Raw genomic sequence first — 18998 nt, 5'->3', positions numbered from 1 at the left:
GGTAAAGTGCCATGGGAGTAGGCCAGGTATCACTGAGTCCTGCAGCCTCTAAGTAGGGGTGTGGAGCCAGCTCTTACCTCTGGAGCTGAGCTTAGTCCTAAAGGGAATGTCCAGTCTAGGAAGCTTACACTTCCCAGCATTTCTGCCCCCACCCAGGACCCCCGTCAGCCTTTTAGTTCACTGTGGAATTTCATATCCAAAATCCCAGGACCACAGGGACAGACTCTGGGCTCCAACCAAAGGGCCCTGAAAACCCAGGGAGATGAGACTTTGTAGACATTGAGGAGCAAAAGGAGGAATGAGAAGACAGGGAGAGCATGTGGGTGGGGTTGAGGATGCTGTTACCCTGAAGCAGTGCTGGGGCATCAGTGTCCCATGTGGCTGTCCTACCTGTGCCCTTTACCTCTGCCCACCCACCTGCCTGGTCCACCTGGCCCTCCACAGGCCCAGCCCCCCTGCCCCAGAGCTTTTGCAGTACCCTTCCTCCTGTGAGACCCCTCCCATGCTCCCCCTGCCGTTCCTCAGTCTTTGCTTGAGTCCCATGGATCCTTGTCAAGACCTTTCTTAATTCCTCTGAAGAAAAGATACTTGCTCTCTTACCCCACCTTGTGTGTGCCCAGCTTACCTGGATGCCTCCTGTCTGCTCAGTTCTGTTGTTCCCCCACCCTCTGTCTTGGGGCCCAGTCTCTGGCCATTGAGCACTGCATTTGGCATCTGAGTGATAGTTTTCCCTGGAGACTTGAGTCCATCTGGCAAGTGGCTGCTGATGTCCCCAAGGGTCTGCTTTCCTGGCCCTCATGTGGAGGCTTTTTTGCTGATCTTCTGACACAAAAGCTCTTGGACATGGACTGAGTACTCCGCCCAGCCACCTCAGGGTCCCCAGTGCCGTGATCTCTGCTCCCTTCACCTGGAGTCCCCGTGCTGCACACTGTATAGACCGCTGACGGAGGGATTTATTTTATGCATCCTTCATCAGCTGGACTGTGGACTCCACTGCCTCAAGCTGTCCCTGGGTCCTGGTGTCAGGGGCCTGCACACACTAGGCCTGTGGAACCATCGATGCTGATGATGGACCAGACACAGGCCTGAGCCGGGCAAGGTTAGCAGGCACGAAGGCTCTGCCCTTCTGGCTAGAACCTCAAGCACTGGCTAAAGGGCAGGCAGGCAAGGACTGTCTGGTGGCGGTGGGTTTCCTTGTGGGGGGTCCCAGTTGTAGCGAATCACGTGACGATTACCTTAGACCCAGAGGTACTGACCCATGAAGAGCTGCACGGATGTCTATTGCTGCCTCACAAGACCCACCATCAACCGCAGTGAGCTGAGAATGGTCAGTATGGTCATCCAGGAAGATCACTTGGCCACCAGACTGTGGGACAGAGTTGTTAACTCAAAGGAAATTACTGAAAGATACTCATTTTGTTGAAGCCTCCAGATTGGGCAATGAATGCTAAGATGTAAGTCAAGAGCTCTTGGATAGTGATGATGGGGATGGCAGGGATGTTGGGGCTGGCTGAGTGTTGGAAAGACAAAAATAGCTGTTTCAGAAAAGCTGCGTTTAATTTTAGATTTGAGTGGGATAGCTAAGAAGAAATAGCATGTATATAGCAATAAGCATGGGCTCTGGAAGGAGTTTTCCTGAGTAGAGGAACCACAGGTTATCCTAACAGTCACACAGATGGACAGAGAGTCTGAGTGGGATACAGTGAACACGGAGGGTCAGCAAGACAGTCAGCAGTCACATGTTAGGAAGAAAAAGGCAAATGAGTCCGTGTGAATTTGGGCAAGTCACAAAAGAAGCCCAGGTGCTCAGAACACACAGGTGCTGTCCCCACCGATACTGCCCCTCAGACATGACCTGCGTTCCCTGGCGCCCCAACAGTCATTCCCCCCTGCAACATGATGACCCTTTGGCTCTCTGGCCACATTTTCTGTTTGTATTTTTATAAAGAGGAAGCTTTTTCATAAGAGCAGTGATGTGTATGACAAGATAAAACCCACTGCAACTGTTCAGCTTTTTGTTTCAGTTTTGCTTTCTTGTACTCTTAACTATTATAATCAGGGTGAAAACTACTGTTTATTCCATACTGAATGCAGCGTAGGATTAGGACCGGTAGTATTTTGTATCCAACAAGGGTGATGTGGTGACTGGGGAAAACACGGAGGAAAACCTCTCTGGCGGGCTTGCTGGGTTTGCCTCTGCCACGTAGGGTCCGGGGCTGAGGCTCCGAAGCTCTTTCCAGGCTCTGCTCCAGACTTCTGTGGCTGGTGGAGTTCTTTTAAGGAAAGTGTTTGGTTATGTAGCTGATGGGACTCCTGTGAGGGTTACTGTGCTTCTTCTAAGTTGTTTTTCCTTTAAAAAGAAAAATAAAATTAGATGTCTCTTTTTTCTCTCACTGCATCAGGAGAAAGTGTCCCCAGTAGATTTGAATATTTCTGCGTAGCCCTGCGGACTGCTTCCTGCCTGGACAGGCCGGAGTGTGGGGGCCACAAACTGCCCAGGGCATCTGCTGTCAGCTTCCCACTTTTAGAGTATTCTATTTTAAATCAAGATTTTCAAAAACAGCTTGCTTTATTTTCTTTTAATAAGTAACAGTGAAAAACAAGATTAATTCCCTGGGCAAGGTTTTCCTGTTTGTCTCACATTGCCCCAAGATCCCTCTGCAGAATGTAGGCATCGCATCTTCAATCTGTTCCCCATGGCACAAGCTTGGAGGTGACCCAGGCCAGCCACCCAGGGTGTGTTTGAGAAGTGCCCAAGATCCAGCCCCCGGGACTGCTGCTCCAGCAAATTCTGAACCCCAGTGCCTGCTTCGTTCAAAGGATAAGCCTTGTCCTCCCACCCCCATACTCTAGCTGATCTGCCCATTCATAGCTTCTGTCCCAGGAGTGCTCCTTCCAGTTTGGGGGAAGTGTTGGTGCACCTGTCTGGCTCAACTCCACCTCACTTCTGTCGAGTCCAGCATGGCCTTCTAGTACAGATGGGGGTGGGGGACAAGTGTGTAAGTGAGGGTTCTGGAGCCACCCCTGCAGCGGTGCTGGGGGAACCAGGAGGCCAGTGTGTCCAGCAAAGGTCGACAGGGGGGGTTGGAGTCAGAGGGTGACTCGACAGCCGTGTAGATCTCTGAGCACCAAGGGGTGGGGTCTGGCTGTGTGTGGTTGGTCAGGGTGGGCGCTGCCATGTTGCCCCTTGGAGGAAAGGGGTTCTCAGATTCTGGATTTGTTTTGGAGGTGAAGCCAGCAGGAATTTGGTAAGAAAGAAAGGTGGCAAATGTGACTCCGAAGTGTGTGTCTGCGAACCAAACTGGACCTGAGGGACACAGTCACCCTCTTAGTGGGGAAGACCAGAGAGAGCAGGCCCGTGTGGTTCAGTTTGGGTGGTGACTGTGCATGGCAACGGGCTGCCAGTTATGCTGTTGACAATATGTGTCTGGAGCCCTGGGCAGTGGACCTGGCTGGGGAGTCAACATCAGATGCATCATCGCCGTGTGTCTCCAGTGTCCAAGAGTGTGAGGTGCATGGAGGGGGACTGGGTCCTGAGCATAAGGCTCCCCCCAGGACACCCCTGCTTATTTCAGCTATGCCTTGAACACTGGCTTTTGCTCTGACCAGCTAACCTAGGAAGTTGCCTGCCTTCCTCACTGAGCCTCAGTTTCCCCACCTGCCAAGCCCATCCACGGTGGGTATCTTCTCTCTGGACCATGAACCACACCCTACCTTCCCTAGCAGGACACTCCCTGCCTCCCCCTCCAGCAGCCAGCCCTGCCTGCATCTCCCTCGGCCATGCCCTGCTCTTGGTGCACACACCATCATTTGGGAGGGTTAACTGATTGGGGTAGTTGATTCACCTGTTGTATTGTTCCTGAAAGTGCTTCTTTCTGGCCTCACAGGACCTTTGTTCTGAGAGGCATCCCTTGAACCGGTGAGCAGTTCCTTCAGTTCCTGCCTGCGTGTGGGGATCCTGTGGGCTAGGAACCCTGTGGGACCTCCTGGCCTTGGGCGTTTCCCCTCGGGGCACTGCAGGTCAGCCTCAGCACTTCTGTGCCCTGTGGGCCCATCAGTCCCAGCTCGTGTTTACTGTAGCACCCCCCACGAATCCAGGTTCTAGCCACCTCCTCAAGTCCTACACCCTGTGATTTGTCCACCTCCTGTGTGCTCACCTAGCCTAGCAGCTTTGGAAAATCCTTTCTTAAAATGTAAATTAATCTAAGTTGCATAGATATGACTCCTGTTTTGTTTCTTACTAAGACAAGAAACTAATTGCCACCTTGGGACCTGTCCTCAGTGCCCCTTGTAACTCAAATAGCACCTCTCTCTGTCTGGCCCCTGTGTCTGTCACACAGGTGGTCTTCAGCTCACCTGTCTCCTGGTGGTATCCAGCTCTGCTATCAGCAGCGCTGGGGTCAGCAGCCTCTCTGAGTGCCCACAACCTTGTGAGTGGCTCCTGGGTAGCTGGGCCCGGGCTGCCTGCTGGCAGGTGCACATCAGGGGCCCTACCTGAGTTCTCATCTGCAGCACCCAGGCTGCAGACCATGCTAACAGAATGTCATGGGAGACCCACCTTGAGCTGTGGTTTGTCCCCAGAACAGGCAGGAGGCTGCATTCAGCCTCCTTGTGGGCAGTGGTGCTGAGCTTTGTCCACTTAGCATCCGGGGACCCACAGCTCTGCTGGTCCACATTTGTTTCCATATTTACCCTTCTTACCCACTGACTTCTGAGAATAGTCCATGGTGACGGAGGGTAGAGTGAGCCCTCACTGTGTGTGAGTGCAAAGTCTCTCTCTATTTCTGTTAACTTGATTTTCAGAAACTTTGAGAAAAGAGATAAAGTGTGGGATGTTCCTGCAATGCACATCTTCTATGGCCAACAGTCTCTGCTGTGCGTGGAGGTGCTTATATGCTCTTTAATCATATGAGGGGTAAATCTATATATTTAGTGTGTTGTGTGTTGCCAGAGTCCTTTGGAATGATGATAACTACTCTTTCCCAGTGAAGCACACTGGCGTGGGAATCCACCTTCAGGAGCGCTTTCCCCATAAGCTGCCCACCATCCTGCTGACTATTGCTGGTGGCTGCTGGCACTGCATGCCTGAGTGTCTGCTGTCTGTTGTGATCCACACCACTGTGTTTTTGGAGCTGCTGGTATTCTCTCCCCTTGGAGCCAATCACACCTCCTCCCCTCGTGATCTCCTGGCTGCAGCTGCTGCTACAAATCCTGCACAGCTGGCTGGGGTCCCTCACGGCAGTGTGGTGTCATACACTGTGCATGCTTGGAGGTCGCAGGACATCGTGGTGCCCTAGCTGACCTGTCCACTTCCAGCGAGCGCTTGTTTCACTGCAGTACCAGCCTGGCACAGGGACAGCATAGGTGAAGACAAGAGGGACCCACGTGCTCTAGAGATCCTTATCTCTTAACCAGAGTATCAGTGGTTACATGTCAGTGAAACACAAGGCACTTGGACCAGTGTGCCTGTAGACAATGCCAACAGCCTCAGTGGCCTTGGAGCCATTGCTGGGCAAATCTGAGCTGGGCATTGTAACCTCAGGTGCCTCGGTTAGAGAGCCAAACTGGTGAGTTACGCGAACCCACTCGGAATAGGTGAATGTTTTACATCTAAAATGAAAATTGTCACTTTTATACTTGTTGTCATGGGAAATTTCAGTAATACTCCAAATGTATTAGCTTGGGCTGTACTAACAAAGTACCATAGATGGCAGCTTAAATGACAGAATTTATTTCTCCCAGTCCTGAAGGCTAGACATGTGAGGTCCAGGTATGGGCAGGTCTGGCTTCTCCTGAGGCCTCTTTCCTTGGCATGCAGGTGTGTGTTTGTGTGTGTGTGTTTGTTTGTGTGTCTACATGTGCATGTGTGCCTGTGATCGTGGATCACATAAGCACATATGAAGTAACAATCATAACATTGATTGTTAGCGATGCTTAAATTGCTCCTTCTGCTGTATGGACTCCTGTGTCCAGAGTGCGTTTGCTGGTTTTCCTGATCTTGGCTGCATCACAGTGTTTAAGGTTCATTTTCCACACTTTCTGCCTCAACCCTGAATCAGCAGAGCCCAGGAACCCTGGGTCCTGTGGTGGGAAATGGTGTTTAGAGGCCATAGGCAGCCCACAAACTTCTTCCAGCATCGGAGCATTTCATTCACTGCCTAGTCGCTGTCTGCTGGGGGCTCTGGATGAAATGTGCAGGTTGAAAAGTACACAGGTTGGGGTGTGTGATGCAACTTCAGATATAATTTATGTCAGCTGCTCGGTAACAAAAATGTGCCGTGGACATATGTGTCACTGTCTTTCATGTTATTCCCCTTTTGGTGGGACAGTTTATCATAACCAGTTTTCAGTAGTTAAGTAACTCAGCCAGGGACTCTCAAGTATAGTTCCTCATAGGATTATGTTACAAACCCTTTAACTCATAAAAAGGGTGACTAGCTGGCTGGCACCTGTGAAGGTGACTGGGATTCCTATGAATGACAGGAGGACCACGACAGTCTGCAGTGTCTTGAGAGGTGCAGGTGCTGACAGCCTTCTCCTTCTCCGTGCGCGTCCACAGCATTCTCCCCAGTGCACTGTGCTTCTGCCTCCTTTGGGGCTGGCCTCCCAGGGCCAGGACCGCCAGCCAGTCATCACTGGGAGTGAAGCTCTCTCTCTCCAGGGCCACTGTTCCACCCAGTCTACAGCCAACTGCTGCCTGCATAAGTGTCATCTGTCAGGTGCCATCCCATCTCTTAGAGGAGAATGGCTCCTGTGAGAAGGGCTTTGGTGGGAGCAGGTCCTGGAGGACCGTCCCCTGGCTAAGGTGTCTGTGTCAGTGTCCAGTGCAGAGCTAGGTATTATTTGGGGTGTGGGAGTGGGTACCTGCTCTCTGTTGCTGGGGCATTCCTCCACCTCCCTGCATCCTTCTAATGGGGAACAAGATTCCAGGACTCCACCAAGCCACGGGCTTATCCTTTGGGCTGGCCAGGGAGCAGTAAGCATATCCTTCCTCAAAGGAAGAATCACCACGCCCAGCCCGGTCACTAATGACAATGCTGTCCAGGTATTCAGTCAAAACTGCCTGGAAACAGAACAGTAGTTCCATTTTCATCAGACATTTCTTGTCTGTGTGTTTCCAGTCTGTCCAGGATTTTCTAGGGGCGGCTTTGCCATGACACCTCTCCTTTCTCAGCTCCATCAGGGTCATATACATCCATGTGGCTGTCGTGGTCATTCTGGTCATCTTCTCTGTGGCTCCAAAGCTGAGTCAGCCTGGACAGACTGAGGCCCTTGGCCAGTTTGCACCAGGGCATGGGTTGGCCAGTGGCTAGGCCTGGGATGGACGCAGGTCCTAGAGCCTGTAAGGTGGGCTGGAAGGCACAGCAGGATGAAAGGGTCTAATCAGCAGCAGCCTACTCTCAGAACAAGTGACTAGCACCAATAGAAGATTCTGGAAGGAGCTGCAGCAGGCCTTTCAAGTCCCACCCCTCCTGGAGATTTCTGCTTCCTTGGGGCAAGGCTGAGCCTGGCAGAGAGCACCAGAGAACAGGGACCCCCATACCCTGTGGGGATGCAGTTGACAGAGTGTGTGTATATATATATATACATCACACACCTGCATACATACATACTCATCCGTAGAACCACTTCCTCCCCACCCTCCAGGCGGTTCACCCTGGGTCTATGTTACGTCTCCACCTGCCCACTCCTCATCTCATTAGAGGCTTACCTGTTTGCTGAGGGCCAAAGCCAGCCCTTTCCCTCCCTGCTTGCTACAAAACTCAGAAACCAGGACTGTGTCCTTCGTGGTGCACATGGAAGCAGGAGCACAAAGGCATAATCTGAGGTTCACATGTCATGTCCCACATGGACTGGTTGAGTAAAACCCCAGGCCACTGGCCAGCCTATAGGAACCTATGTTACTAATTAACCAAACAGCTTGGAAAGCAACACTCTGGCCCCGAGTCAGGGTGCCGGGCAGGTTCGGGGCTGACCAGGTCTCACCAGCTTCTCCTTGTTGGTCCAGACATAATGGACTGCTGCCCCCATCCCAGTCCATGGGTGTCAGATGCATGAGGTGGGGTGCTGGAATCCCATGAGATACAGTTGTTTTAGTCTATGATTGGTGGTAGAAACCATGCTGGAAACAGAAAACGCCTGCCAAACAGGGTGTGGCGTCAAGACCGCGCTGTCCAGGTCCAGACTCCTTGAGGTTTCCAGTTCACTGCAGCACAGACACCAAACGGCAGGTCATGGGAACAAAGATAAACTCTCCAGTAACTGGATTTCTCTGCACATTGAGGAAAGAGGGCCTGCTGTCCATTTTAACAGCAGGGCAGGTGTGCTGAGCTCCCAGCAGTGAGGGCAGCCCATGGGCAACAAGAAGCGTGTGTGGGGCGGGGCAGTATCAGCTACAGACTGCAGCCTCTTTTTCCTTGGCAACAAAATTATAAAATCATCACAAAGGGTGAAAAAGGACATAATATTTTTAAATTAAGTGTTAAAAATAAAGGAAAGGCTTCAAATTTATGGGATTAAATTAAAGAAGTACTTAGGAAACTTGTGTGTTCTCAATATGAATATTGGGAAATAAAGTATTTCTGAAAATAAGCTCCAGCTTTTACTGGAAGATGTGAAGTAGACCATTAGCATAGACTGGAGTGGGAGACTCTCGTAAGAGCCAGAGGCAGTGTGACAGAATAGGGCACCATAAAGACCAGAAACACATCAAACTGGTTTTGTAAGTAGGTTAATGAACTAGAAGAATATCTGTCAGTATGGGGTGAAAAGTTTAAGAAGGCACAGTAATATTAACAGTATGATTGGCACTGATTGATGTGGATTAGCACTGATATAAAATCACAACTGATGTCATAGGCAGCTTCACTAAGTTATCTTGAAATCACACACGCTGGGAAGTTTGGTGGGGGAGGAAATGTCTGAGGACTTCTGAAGATTTTGAAAGCCCTGAAATGAAATCAAGAAAAAAGGGAAATCTTGATAAACAGTAGTCTTAGAAACACTGAAACAGTGCTCAGAAATCCCCATAGCCATGGCCGGTTGGCTCAGTGGTAGAGAGTCAGCCTGGCATGCAGAAGTCCCGGGTTCGATTCCTGGCCAGGGCACACAGGAGAAGCCCCCATCTGCTTCTCCACTCTTCCCCCTCCTTCCTCTCTGTCTCTCTCTTCCCCTCCCACAGCCAAGGCTCCATTGGAGCAAAGTTGGCTCAGGCACTGAGGATGGCTCCATGTCCTCCACCTCAGGCACTAGAATGGCTCTGGTTGCAGCAGAGCGATGCCCCAGATGGGACAGAGCATCGCCCCCTGGTGGGCTTGCTGGGTGGATTCCGGTCAGGCGCATGCAGAAGTCTGACCGCCTCCCCATTTCTAACTTCAGAAAAATACAAAGAAAAAAGAAATCCCTGTAGAAGTTTCTCTGCAGAGGCATTGGCTAGAATCCTAATGTTGTTCCCACAGGATCCACCCAGAGGGGGTAGCACAGGAGGGGGCCTGGGAGTCCGGACCACCTAGGATCCAGCGATGACTCGGTCTCAGACGCAAGTTCACAAACAGAACGAGCAATTCTTTTTAAAAAAGAAACCATATATATTGCTTCTCAGCACTGTAGCCAAGGTTTTTAATATGAGACAGGCTGTGAGCACATCACTGATGGGGAGTGAGGACAGGCACAGGGTTACCCACTGGATGCAGGGAAGTCCTGTGATAAAGTCCAGCACCCAATCATGATTTAAAGCAAAACAATATTCTCAGAAAGCCAAGAATGGAAGGTATGTTCTCGCAAGTAAAAAACGTTTACTGACAGCCTAGAGCCAGCATCCACTTAATATAAGGAAGCCTTGTCACCAACATTAGCAGGAGAGCTGGCCTATTACTGTTCCTTCTGTTCAACCTCATACTGAAACAGGAGCTTCCCTCTGGGCTGTTGCTACCTCGCCCCTGAAAGGAGGGGAGAAGGGCCATTAAACATTGCCATCATCTGCAGATGGTGGTTATCAGATCTACACCGTCCAACAAACAGCCACAGCCACAGGTGGCTACTGAGCATTTAAAGCATGGTGCATGTGAACTGGGCTGCCCTGTAAGCATAAAACTCACACTGGATTTCCAAGGCATGAGAAAAGTGTGCACTGTCTTATAATTTTGGTATTGAGTAGGTGCTAGAGTGATACTTAAGGTATATCAGGTTAAATAAACTATATATTAATTTCATCATCTCTGTATTGTTTTGAAATATGGCCACTAGAAAATGAAAAATCACACACATGGCTTGCTTGCATTGTATCATGTTGAGCAGTGCTGATCTTGATAGGGAGCCCAAAGTAATCTGCAGACACTGAGGGAACAGTCAGCATGCACTCAGCTGGAGGTGGCAGGGACCCAGCAAGGTGAGGTGGGTTGGGGCCATTCAGGCTTGGCCAGCCTAGAGCTTGAGACCTCACCATGGACTGTCTCCCATCTTTTCTGTCTTCTTTGCACCAAACCTACATATTTGAAGGGTATACTATTGCAAATAATCAAGCACTGAATCTGTGGTCATAAAGCCTTCATAAGTTTTCAATTCTGTCATACTTCCCCAGTCCATTTCTGACTGACCACCTGAGTATTGGCAGGTGCAGAGCCAGAGTGTCCCTTTGTGCATGGAAGTGATTATGTTTTGGTGATAGCAGTTCATCCACACAGGACTCTTTCTGACTTGACCAATCCACTGAACCCACATGGCCATCACTCCCACTCCCACCCCGTGTTTGCACTGTCCACTCACCTGAAGGGCTTGTCCCTTCCCACAGAGCCCCAACCCACCTTCCCAGAGTCCTCCCACCCAGACCTGTGGTGGCACATTCTTTGCTGGGCTCCCGCCCTGTGACTTCCTTGTGCTGGAAAACCACCTAAATCCTCTGGTCTTCCTTGTGATCTAGTCTTGCCAGCTTCATACCTGCCATCTTACCACTTCACAGATGGCAGCTTACTGCCATGAAAGTTGTCCTTGTGTCACATAAAGCTCAGGTTCAGGGCTGCCTGGGGCTGGGGGAGTCAGAGCACAGTGCCATTGACTCTAGGAGAGAGTCCACCACCCCATTCCTCATCCATCTCTCAGGAGTAACTTTAGGATGGAGCCAGAAGGTGGGGCAGCAGGTCACCTTGACCCTGGGTAGGACATCGCTGCTGCTTGCCCTACTCATCTGTTTGGGTGAGGATAACACCCTGGCCAGGGCAGGTCCAGCACCAACTCCTGAGCAGCTTGTACATGAGGAGTCCAGAGGAGAGGTCCCCTGGTGACAGTACATATTTCCAGAATGACCTCAGTCTGTCTCCCCAGATTGCAGTCATGACGCTGACGTTCTTCCCCATCCGGCTGCTTCTTGCCGCCTTCATGATGCTGCTCGCCTGGCCCTTCGCACTCATCGCTTCCCTGGGACCTGCTGAGAGGGACCTGGAGCAGCCCCTGGCCATGTGGCGGAAGTAAGTCCTCATCTGTGATGCTCTGATGTGGAGAGTCACAGGGCCACTTCTTTGTCCTCACAGCTTTTCCTGTCTGCCCACTGTGGACCAGTCCATCCTCCCCTTCCCAGGCCAGTGTGCACCAGGGCTGCACTCTCCCAGCCTGGACACTGCGGTCCCCTGCCACCTCCTTTGAGAGTGGACATGTCCCTCCCTGCCATGGTCTTCAGCTTTTATTAGGGTTCTTCGAGCCACACGGCTGCTATTTCCATGTCCTAAGCACAGAGATTCCCCCATTTTCCATGCCCCGGCCCTCTGAGTGCCAGCTGACATATGTACCACTTGCTGCCCAGGTCTGGTCTCTGCAGGGGCCCTCCTTGCTCAATGTTTCTTCCTTTTACGCACTGAACATTGTAAACCACAGTGCTCTGTAGATGGACATGTAAACACATCTCAGCTAAAGACCCAACACAGACCTCAAAAAGTTAAGTCAATCACTGTGTTTTCTTGTTTATTTAAATGCCTAATAGCTGTTCTTTAACTTTTAAATGTCATTAGTAGTAAGTGTCAGGATAGCATAAGAATTTTGGTATGTATTATCAGTATCTTAAAAGATATCATTCCTATTGAAGACCCAAGTGATGACAACCCTTCTGTGTCTAACATCTTCCGTCAATCATAAGGGTCCTTGAATATAGGGCATCCTTGGGTTACGACAGTCTCAACATACGGCATTTCAAGTTTACAATGCTTATTGCCATAAAAACTTTAAAAAATTGAGACACGACTGTTTCAGCTTATACCATTAGTGTTGTACTTACGGACTACATGGGTGAACTAGTTTGGTTGCTCACAGTGGAGGAACACACAGTAACGTGGCTTATGAGTAAAGGAGTAGGCATCCCCCAGTACACTAACCTACACCATTTGGGGCTGTTAAAAGCACAAATGTCCCATTTGTGTTAGGCTAGGGTGTGTTTTTGATGTACGCCCAAATTCAGGTTATGTCACTATCATAGGAACAGAACTGTGTCATAACCCAAGGACCCCTGTAGCTTGTTCAGAAATAGAAACATTATTAGTTTAGTTGGGGGGTCAGCCAAAGGGCCCACAGGCCATATCTGGCCACTGCCCATTTTTAGTAAATAAAGTTTTATTGGGACACAGCCATCCCGCTCATTTATATGCACAGTAGAGTAGTTGGGGCAGAGGCCACAAGGCCCACAAAGCCTAACATATTTGCCACCCAGCCTATACAGGTTGAATGGATTATCTCAGTCCTCCTCCTTTCTCTGGAAAGTGTCTGAGCGACAGGCACACTGATGCCCGAGGTAGGATGTGGGAACTGGCTCTGTCCTCAGCATGGGTCCTTCTGATGCCCCTGTGCCCTGATCAGACACAGCAGTTACATGCAGGGAAAGGTTCAAGTATTTTCTGAGCTGTTGTTGAACATGCTGTGACTTGGCTTGGGGGACGGTCTGTGTGTTTAGGGGACCCTTCATGCAGGGCCATCATGTGCCCTTCATGGTATTTTATGTTCTCGGACCGTTTTCAGTTTCAAATAGACCACAGTCTCTCTTCCTCTCAAGGAGACCAGAAGGCAGGCTGTGACTTTCTCCTCACTCTGTCCCAAGCATGGCCTGGCCTGGGGTGCTGGACAGTAGTACGCAAAGGGATGAGTGAGGGAGAGGAGTGAATGAGCGAGCGGGAAGGAACGGAGTGAGCAGGGCTGCTGGGCCTGGCGTCTGCTCTGGTCCCTGGGGCACTGGGGCAGTGCTGGCTGTGCTTCCCCGTTTTGCCTTTTTGGATTTTGTTTCTCTTTGGAGATCACGTTTTATGCAGTGGTGGGTTTTTTTTTTAATGTTATGACTGTAAAATATGAATTTAGAATCAATACATAATGAAACAAAATAAATCTAGACCAAATAGGAATCAGACTTTCTGTTTTCAGAGGTTGAGAACCCATAGTTAGAAAGAGATTTTGTCATTTTTTACAATTACAGTGATTTGATTAAAAGTTTTGGATTTTAGTAATGGCAGGAAAATGACACTTCTCAGCACTTTTTGAGTGAATTTTTGTTTCTTCTGCTCTGTTCGTAGGCAGAGCTGCCCCTGCCTCCATCCTTTTCTCCCAGCTGCAGATTCTATCTTTTCAAAATAGATGACTCTGGGCTGGTTTCCATTCCTCAGGCTAACTCCAGGCAGCCTTTCTTATGTGTGAATAATTCACTTGGCCTCATCAAGTGATAAATGGGCCGCGGCAAACAGTTCCCACAGTCCTGCCTCACAGATGCCTCATGTATGTCCTGTGCATGTGGAGAGCCCCACATAGGGACACATAGGACATCTTCTGTTTCATGGGAGCTCTGGGTCACGAGGTCCACAGAGACTGTATCCTTCTGTGTATCTTTATGTGTATATTCATGTGTGTGATTGTGTACATATCTACATGTGTATGTGTGTGTTATGAGTGTGCACATGTGAACATGTGTGCATATGTTTGTATGTGTATGAGCATGCATGTGTGTGTTTATGTGTGAGTGTACATGTGTCTGCACATGCGTATATACACATGTATGTGGATGTTTGTGTGAGTGTGTGAGCATGCACTTGAGCTGCACACATTGCCCGTGTTGAATTCCATGGCACAGTGCTTGGGGTCTCTCTGCAGCAGTGTTGTGGGGAACTCACTAATGCTGGGCCCTGGGGTGGGGAAGGTGCTCAAGGGAGAACAAATGGAGCGTCTGAACTCCTCAGAGGGAAACAGTGGCAAAGTGCCTTAGTGTGGGACCCAGGGAGTCAAGAGGAAATAGGTTTTGAAACACGAGGTTCAGAACATAATGCTCTTCTGCTTTTGTGCACACTACAGAGCACCATCATGCAGTTGGGGGGAGGTGGATTCTTTCATGCCATGCACAGCTGTTCAGGTCTGAGTAGACTGGTATTAGATTAGGGAGCATTTTTGCTGAATGTAAGTTAGTGTCATTCAAAATTTCCTGAAATAAAATTCTTAGGTTTTTTAATAAAAGGAAGAAAGACACTTTTGCAAAAGGCACTTACTCATAAGTTACTTTCAGAACACACAGTACTTTAAAAAACTGTAGCATCTTTTTGCAAAACCTGATCAGGGGCAGACACCTGAGCCATACCAGGCAGACCCATGGTGATGGGTTTGGTGTTGACCCTCCCAATTCATGTGGTAGAAAGAGGGTGTCTTAGTGCTCCCAGGCTGTATTAAGCAAGTGCCACCAGCCAGGGGACCAGACAACAGACATTCCTATCTGGAGATCTGGAATTCAGAGGTCAGAGCACCTACTTGGTTGGGTTCCTGGTGAGAGCCTCTTCCTGGCTGCAGATGCCACCTTCTTGCTGGGTCCTCTTAGGACAGAGAGCTCTAGTCTCTCTTTCTCTTCTTATAAGAACACAAATCCTATCAGATTAGAATCATACCCTAGATCCTCATTTAACCTTATTTCCAAATAACAGTCACATTGGGAGTTAGGACTTCCACATGGGAATTGGAAGGACACGATTCAGTCCTGAATACTCTGGGTGAGAACTCCTCTCTCAGATCTGAGAAGGCCATTTTCAGGACTACTCCTGGTGCCACGTGTCTACTAAAGGCTGGAACCTGGACTTGAACTTTCTTTCAGCTCTTCTCTGCTCTCCTGGAAGCCTCCCCACCCCAGGGTCTCAGCTTGGGGTCACTGCAGAGAAGCCCAGAAGCTCTCACCTGCCCCTCACCTCTGCAGCCCAGGGACTCCCTGCTCCTGGCCAGCCTGGCCCAGCATTGAGATCAAAGCTCCTCGCAGCTCCAGGACGTGGCCCCAGGCCCCTCCTAGTCATCAGCTGTCAGTGTTTCACTCCCTGAGGGAGTCCCACTAATGCCCAGGCTATCTGTCCCTCTCCTGTTGTCTGGGTGCTGCTCCCTTTTATAGCAAAACAATTTGAAACATGCAGCTAAGTAGTCTCCAAGACCATATAGATGTTAAAGGCGCAGGTGGGCTAGACTGTTGCCCACTTCTCACATGCATACATGTTCAAGGAATAGCACTCCAGTGGTCAACGCCAGGGTTTGGTGTCAGGACATTCCCTCCACCTGGTCCCACTGCCTCTGGCCCAATCTCCAGAATAGTCAGTCACCTGCTCTCCTGCTTCTCCATCTCAACACAGCAGTGAAGGGTCCTCTACAAATAGAAGTCAGAGCATGACTCTCCTCTGCCTCAGCCCTGCAGGAGCTCTGTGTCCAGATCCCACAGGGTAAAACTGTTAGTGTCTGCAAGGCCCACGTAATCTACCATCTCTCCCACTATCTTTCTTCTCCTCCTATCCCTCCCTTTCCCCAGTCACATGGGCCACCTGTCTCTTCACCACTCAAGGGCATTCCTGCCTCAGGACCTTTGCACATGCTGTTCTTGCCCTTTGATGTGCTTCATCCAGATATGCAGTTAGCTCATTACTGTCATGTCTGTGCTCAGTAGCTCCCTCTGCTATTCCTGACCTCCTAACTTTGCTATCCTCTTATTTTTATCATTTCATGGATGACACTTTTTTCTAATTTATTGCATAATTTACTAATTAAGAAAACTCATATCCTATCCTAGGGGGTAAACTACAGGTTCCCTGATGTGTTCTCACGCCCAGTAGAGAGTGGGTGCTCAGTAGACATTGCATGAATGGAAGCAGTAGAGTAGTGAAGGAGAGTGGGTGGTGGAGGGCAAGTCTGCAGCCCACCCTCCCAGGTCCCACTCTGCGCTATCTGCTGTCTGCATATGCTTGTAGTGTGTCTCCTGAAGGCACTGCAACCCTAAACAAAGGGCTGTTGAGGACAGACGCTCCAACTCCATGATGGGAGACAGCCTAGTGTGTTTCCACACATTTCACACTGCAGCTCACCTCATTGGGAGTTAGAATGCTCTCCCATCACCATCTTGGTCGTGGGTATTTCTTCCTCACACCTGTGATTCTCAAAGTTATGTTCACATTAGCTGGTTTGTGTTTGAACTTCACTTGCTTGTATTTTTTTCTGTTTTACAGAATTTCAACTTTTTGTTTGCTTCTTGCAAAAACGTAATGAGCCCTGAACATAGCCTCAGAATTCTCCACCTCGTGGTCACTGCTGCTGCTGGGACAATGTTCTCTTCCTAGTGTGGCTTCACTCTGCTCCTGTCTGCTGCCCTCTTGGGTACCATATACTATTTCTTTTCCCATTTTTTTTTCTTTTTTGTCCAGGATTTTCTGGAGTATCCGGCTCTTTTCTTAGAAAGAGCATATCACGGAAGGGAACTAGTACATGTTTTGTGTCCAAAAATGTCTTTGTTCTTCCCATACAATTGATGGGCAGTTTGGTTATAGGTTCCCAATCTGATGTCCTCAGGGCTTTGAAGATGTGGGTCAGCTGCCTGTACCACCTACAGTGTTGGTGCTGTACTAACCTGCTTGTTCCTCACTAGGTGATCTTAGAGTCTTTGTCCTTGATCATTTGAACAATTCTTGAAAGAAATTTCTAAATATGAGACTTTTTTAAACACCCAATCTTCTCAACACTTTGACATGGTGTGAAGATGTATGTCTTTATTCGGCCCTGAGAAACTCTTCTCCTCGTGCCTTATAGACTGTCCCCATTCTTCTGTGTGTTCCGGGAGATTCCTTGCTCCTCGTTTTCCAGACTTTCTCATGAATTGGTCATTTTTGCAGAGAGATTATTTATTTCTAAGAATTTTTTCATATTCCCTTGACTTTCTGTGACAATACTAATGACAATATGAGTTTTAATCCCCACTTCTTAGCCTGCACTGTGGATCTCCTCAGTTCATAGTCTGTTCCCTGTCACATGGCTGGTTCTGCCCACAAATCTCAGATTCTAAGGTAACCACCTGTGTGATGAGTGGAGAGTGGAGCAGAGGGTGGAGGTTCCTGCCCTTGTGTAGGTAGATCTCCTGACTCATGTTCCCTTGGAAAGACTCGGGGCATGTCGGGCTTGTTACCACCACTTGGGCCTTGGGATGAGCAGGGCTGGGCCCCAGTGCTGAGCAGTGCGTGTGGCTGTACTGTGGGGCCAGCATCCCTGCAGCCTTCCTGCAATTGGAGTTGGAATAGAATTCTGCCAAGACATTTGGAGAATTGTCGGGTTTCCCCCCACCCCGCCCCATATATTTCTGTCAGTGCTGTTTGAGCTTTGATCTGAGGTGGTGGGTGTGTCTCTGATAGGAAGATTGGGATTTGGTCCCCACTTGTTTTTAACAGCTCTCCTCTCCCACTTGCTTCTGCACCTGCCTTCCCAGGACAATTCCTATTCCCTGCAGTTTGTCCCGATGGCCCCGTTTCTTCCTCCTCACAGCCTCGTTTCTTCCTCCTTATGCATCGGTGGGCATCTAGCAACTTTTGTTTCAGCATGTGTTTTTCTTGTGAACAATAATGTGCATTTAAAATGTGCAGCTGGACAACTAATTAAAAGGGCACACCTGCACGTTTGCACCATCTAGCACTAGAGCTTTGCGCTCTGTCCCCAGCACCTCCGTGAGCAACCTCACAGTCTCTATCATCCAGACAAAGGTATTTCCGGTGGTTCTACAGGGCCATGTGCTCTTTCAGCAACTGATGGCTGCTCAGCTCGGTCAGGCCGCATCTTCTGGAATTTTCTTGAGGGCTTCCAAGCCCCGTGAAAGTCAGTCCAGTGAGGTTTCAGGCTCTTGTGTTTCTGTGGCAGTTTTCATAGCTTGACTACCCAGCTAAAGGAGCAGCCGCGTGACACATGGCTACTTATAAAGGTGACTCCTGGCCCTGGCCGGTTGGCTCAATGGTAGAGAGTCGGCCTGGCGTGCAGAAGTCCCGGGTTCGATTCCCGTCCAGGGCACACAGGAGAAGCGCCCATCTGCTTCTCCACCCCCCCCCCTCCTTCCTCTCTGTCTCTCTCTTCCCCTCCTGCAGCCGAGGCTCCATTGGAGCAAAGATGGCCCGGGCGCTGGGGATGGCTCCTTGGCCTCTGCCCCAGGCGCTAGAGTGGCTCTGGTCGCGATAGAGCGTCGCCCCGGAGGGGCAGAGCATTGCCCCCTGGTGGGCAGAGCGTTGCCCCCTGATGGGCGTGCCGGGTGGATCCCGGTCGGGCGCATGCGGGAGTCTGTCTGACTGTCTCTCCCCGTTTCCAGCTTCAGAGAAATATAAATAAATAAATAAATAAATAAATAAATAAATAAATAAATAAATAAATGTGACTCCTGCTCCCTGTGGACAGGAGCATGTATAGCCATGCCAACCCGCTCACCACACCATTCACCCATGTGTGGTCTTAATGACATGTTGAATGGTAACCTCATTTGTTACTGTCAGAGGTTACCACGATAGGGAATGTACAGATTTAAATACCTAAATTCTCATATATTTAAGAAAAGAATAAATAGGAAACAAATTCAGTTGATCTAGACTGATTCTTCCAAATTTATTGTTTATCTAATTACATCCAGAAAAGGCTCATTTTAATAATATGACACCTGATTCCAGGAACCTCAGACAACTGGTGGGAAATGAGATTGGAGAGTTTACATGACAGGTGTCTGT

General features: G+C 49.5%; 1 protein-coding gene across 3 annotated transcripts in view; it reads left to right on the top strand.

Moving 5' to 3' along the window:
* Positions 1–18998, top strand: part of LPCAT1 (lysophosphatidylcholine acyltransferase 1) — a 47544-nt gene that overhangs the window by 7953 nt on the left and 20593 nt on the right. For 2 of the 3 annotated variants that reach the window (XM_066243344.1, XM_066243335.1), the window contains exon 2: positions 11320–11462. The exons of the other annotated variant lie outside the window; for it this stretch is intronic. In XM_066243344.1, coding sequence (XP_066099441.1) covers positions 11320–11462 — 143 coding nt within the window. The remainder of the gene's footprint in view (positions 1–11319; positions 11463–18998) is intronic. 3 annotated transcript variants of the gene reach the window in all.

This window comes from Saccopteryx bilineata, chromosome 1, assembly GCF_036850765.1.
Source record: "Saccopteryx bilineata isolate mSacBil1 chromosome 1, mSacBil1_pri_phased_curated, whole genome shotgun sequence".
Lineage (NCBI taxonomy): Eukaryota > Metazoa > Chordata > Mammalia > Chiroptera > Emballonuridae > Saccopteryx > Saccopteryx bilineata.
Note: the sequence above shows the minus strand (reverse complement) of the source record. Positions and strands in the feature narration are given on the sequence as shown.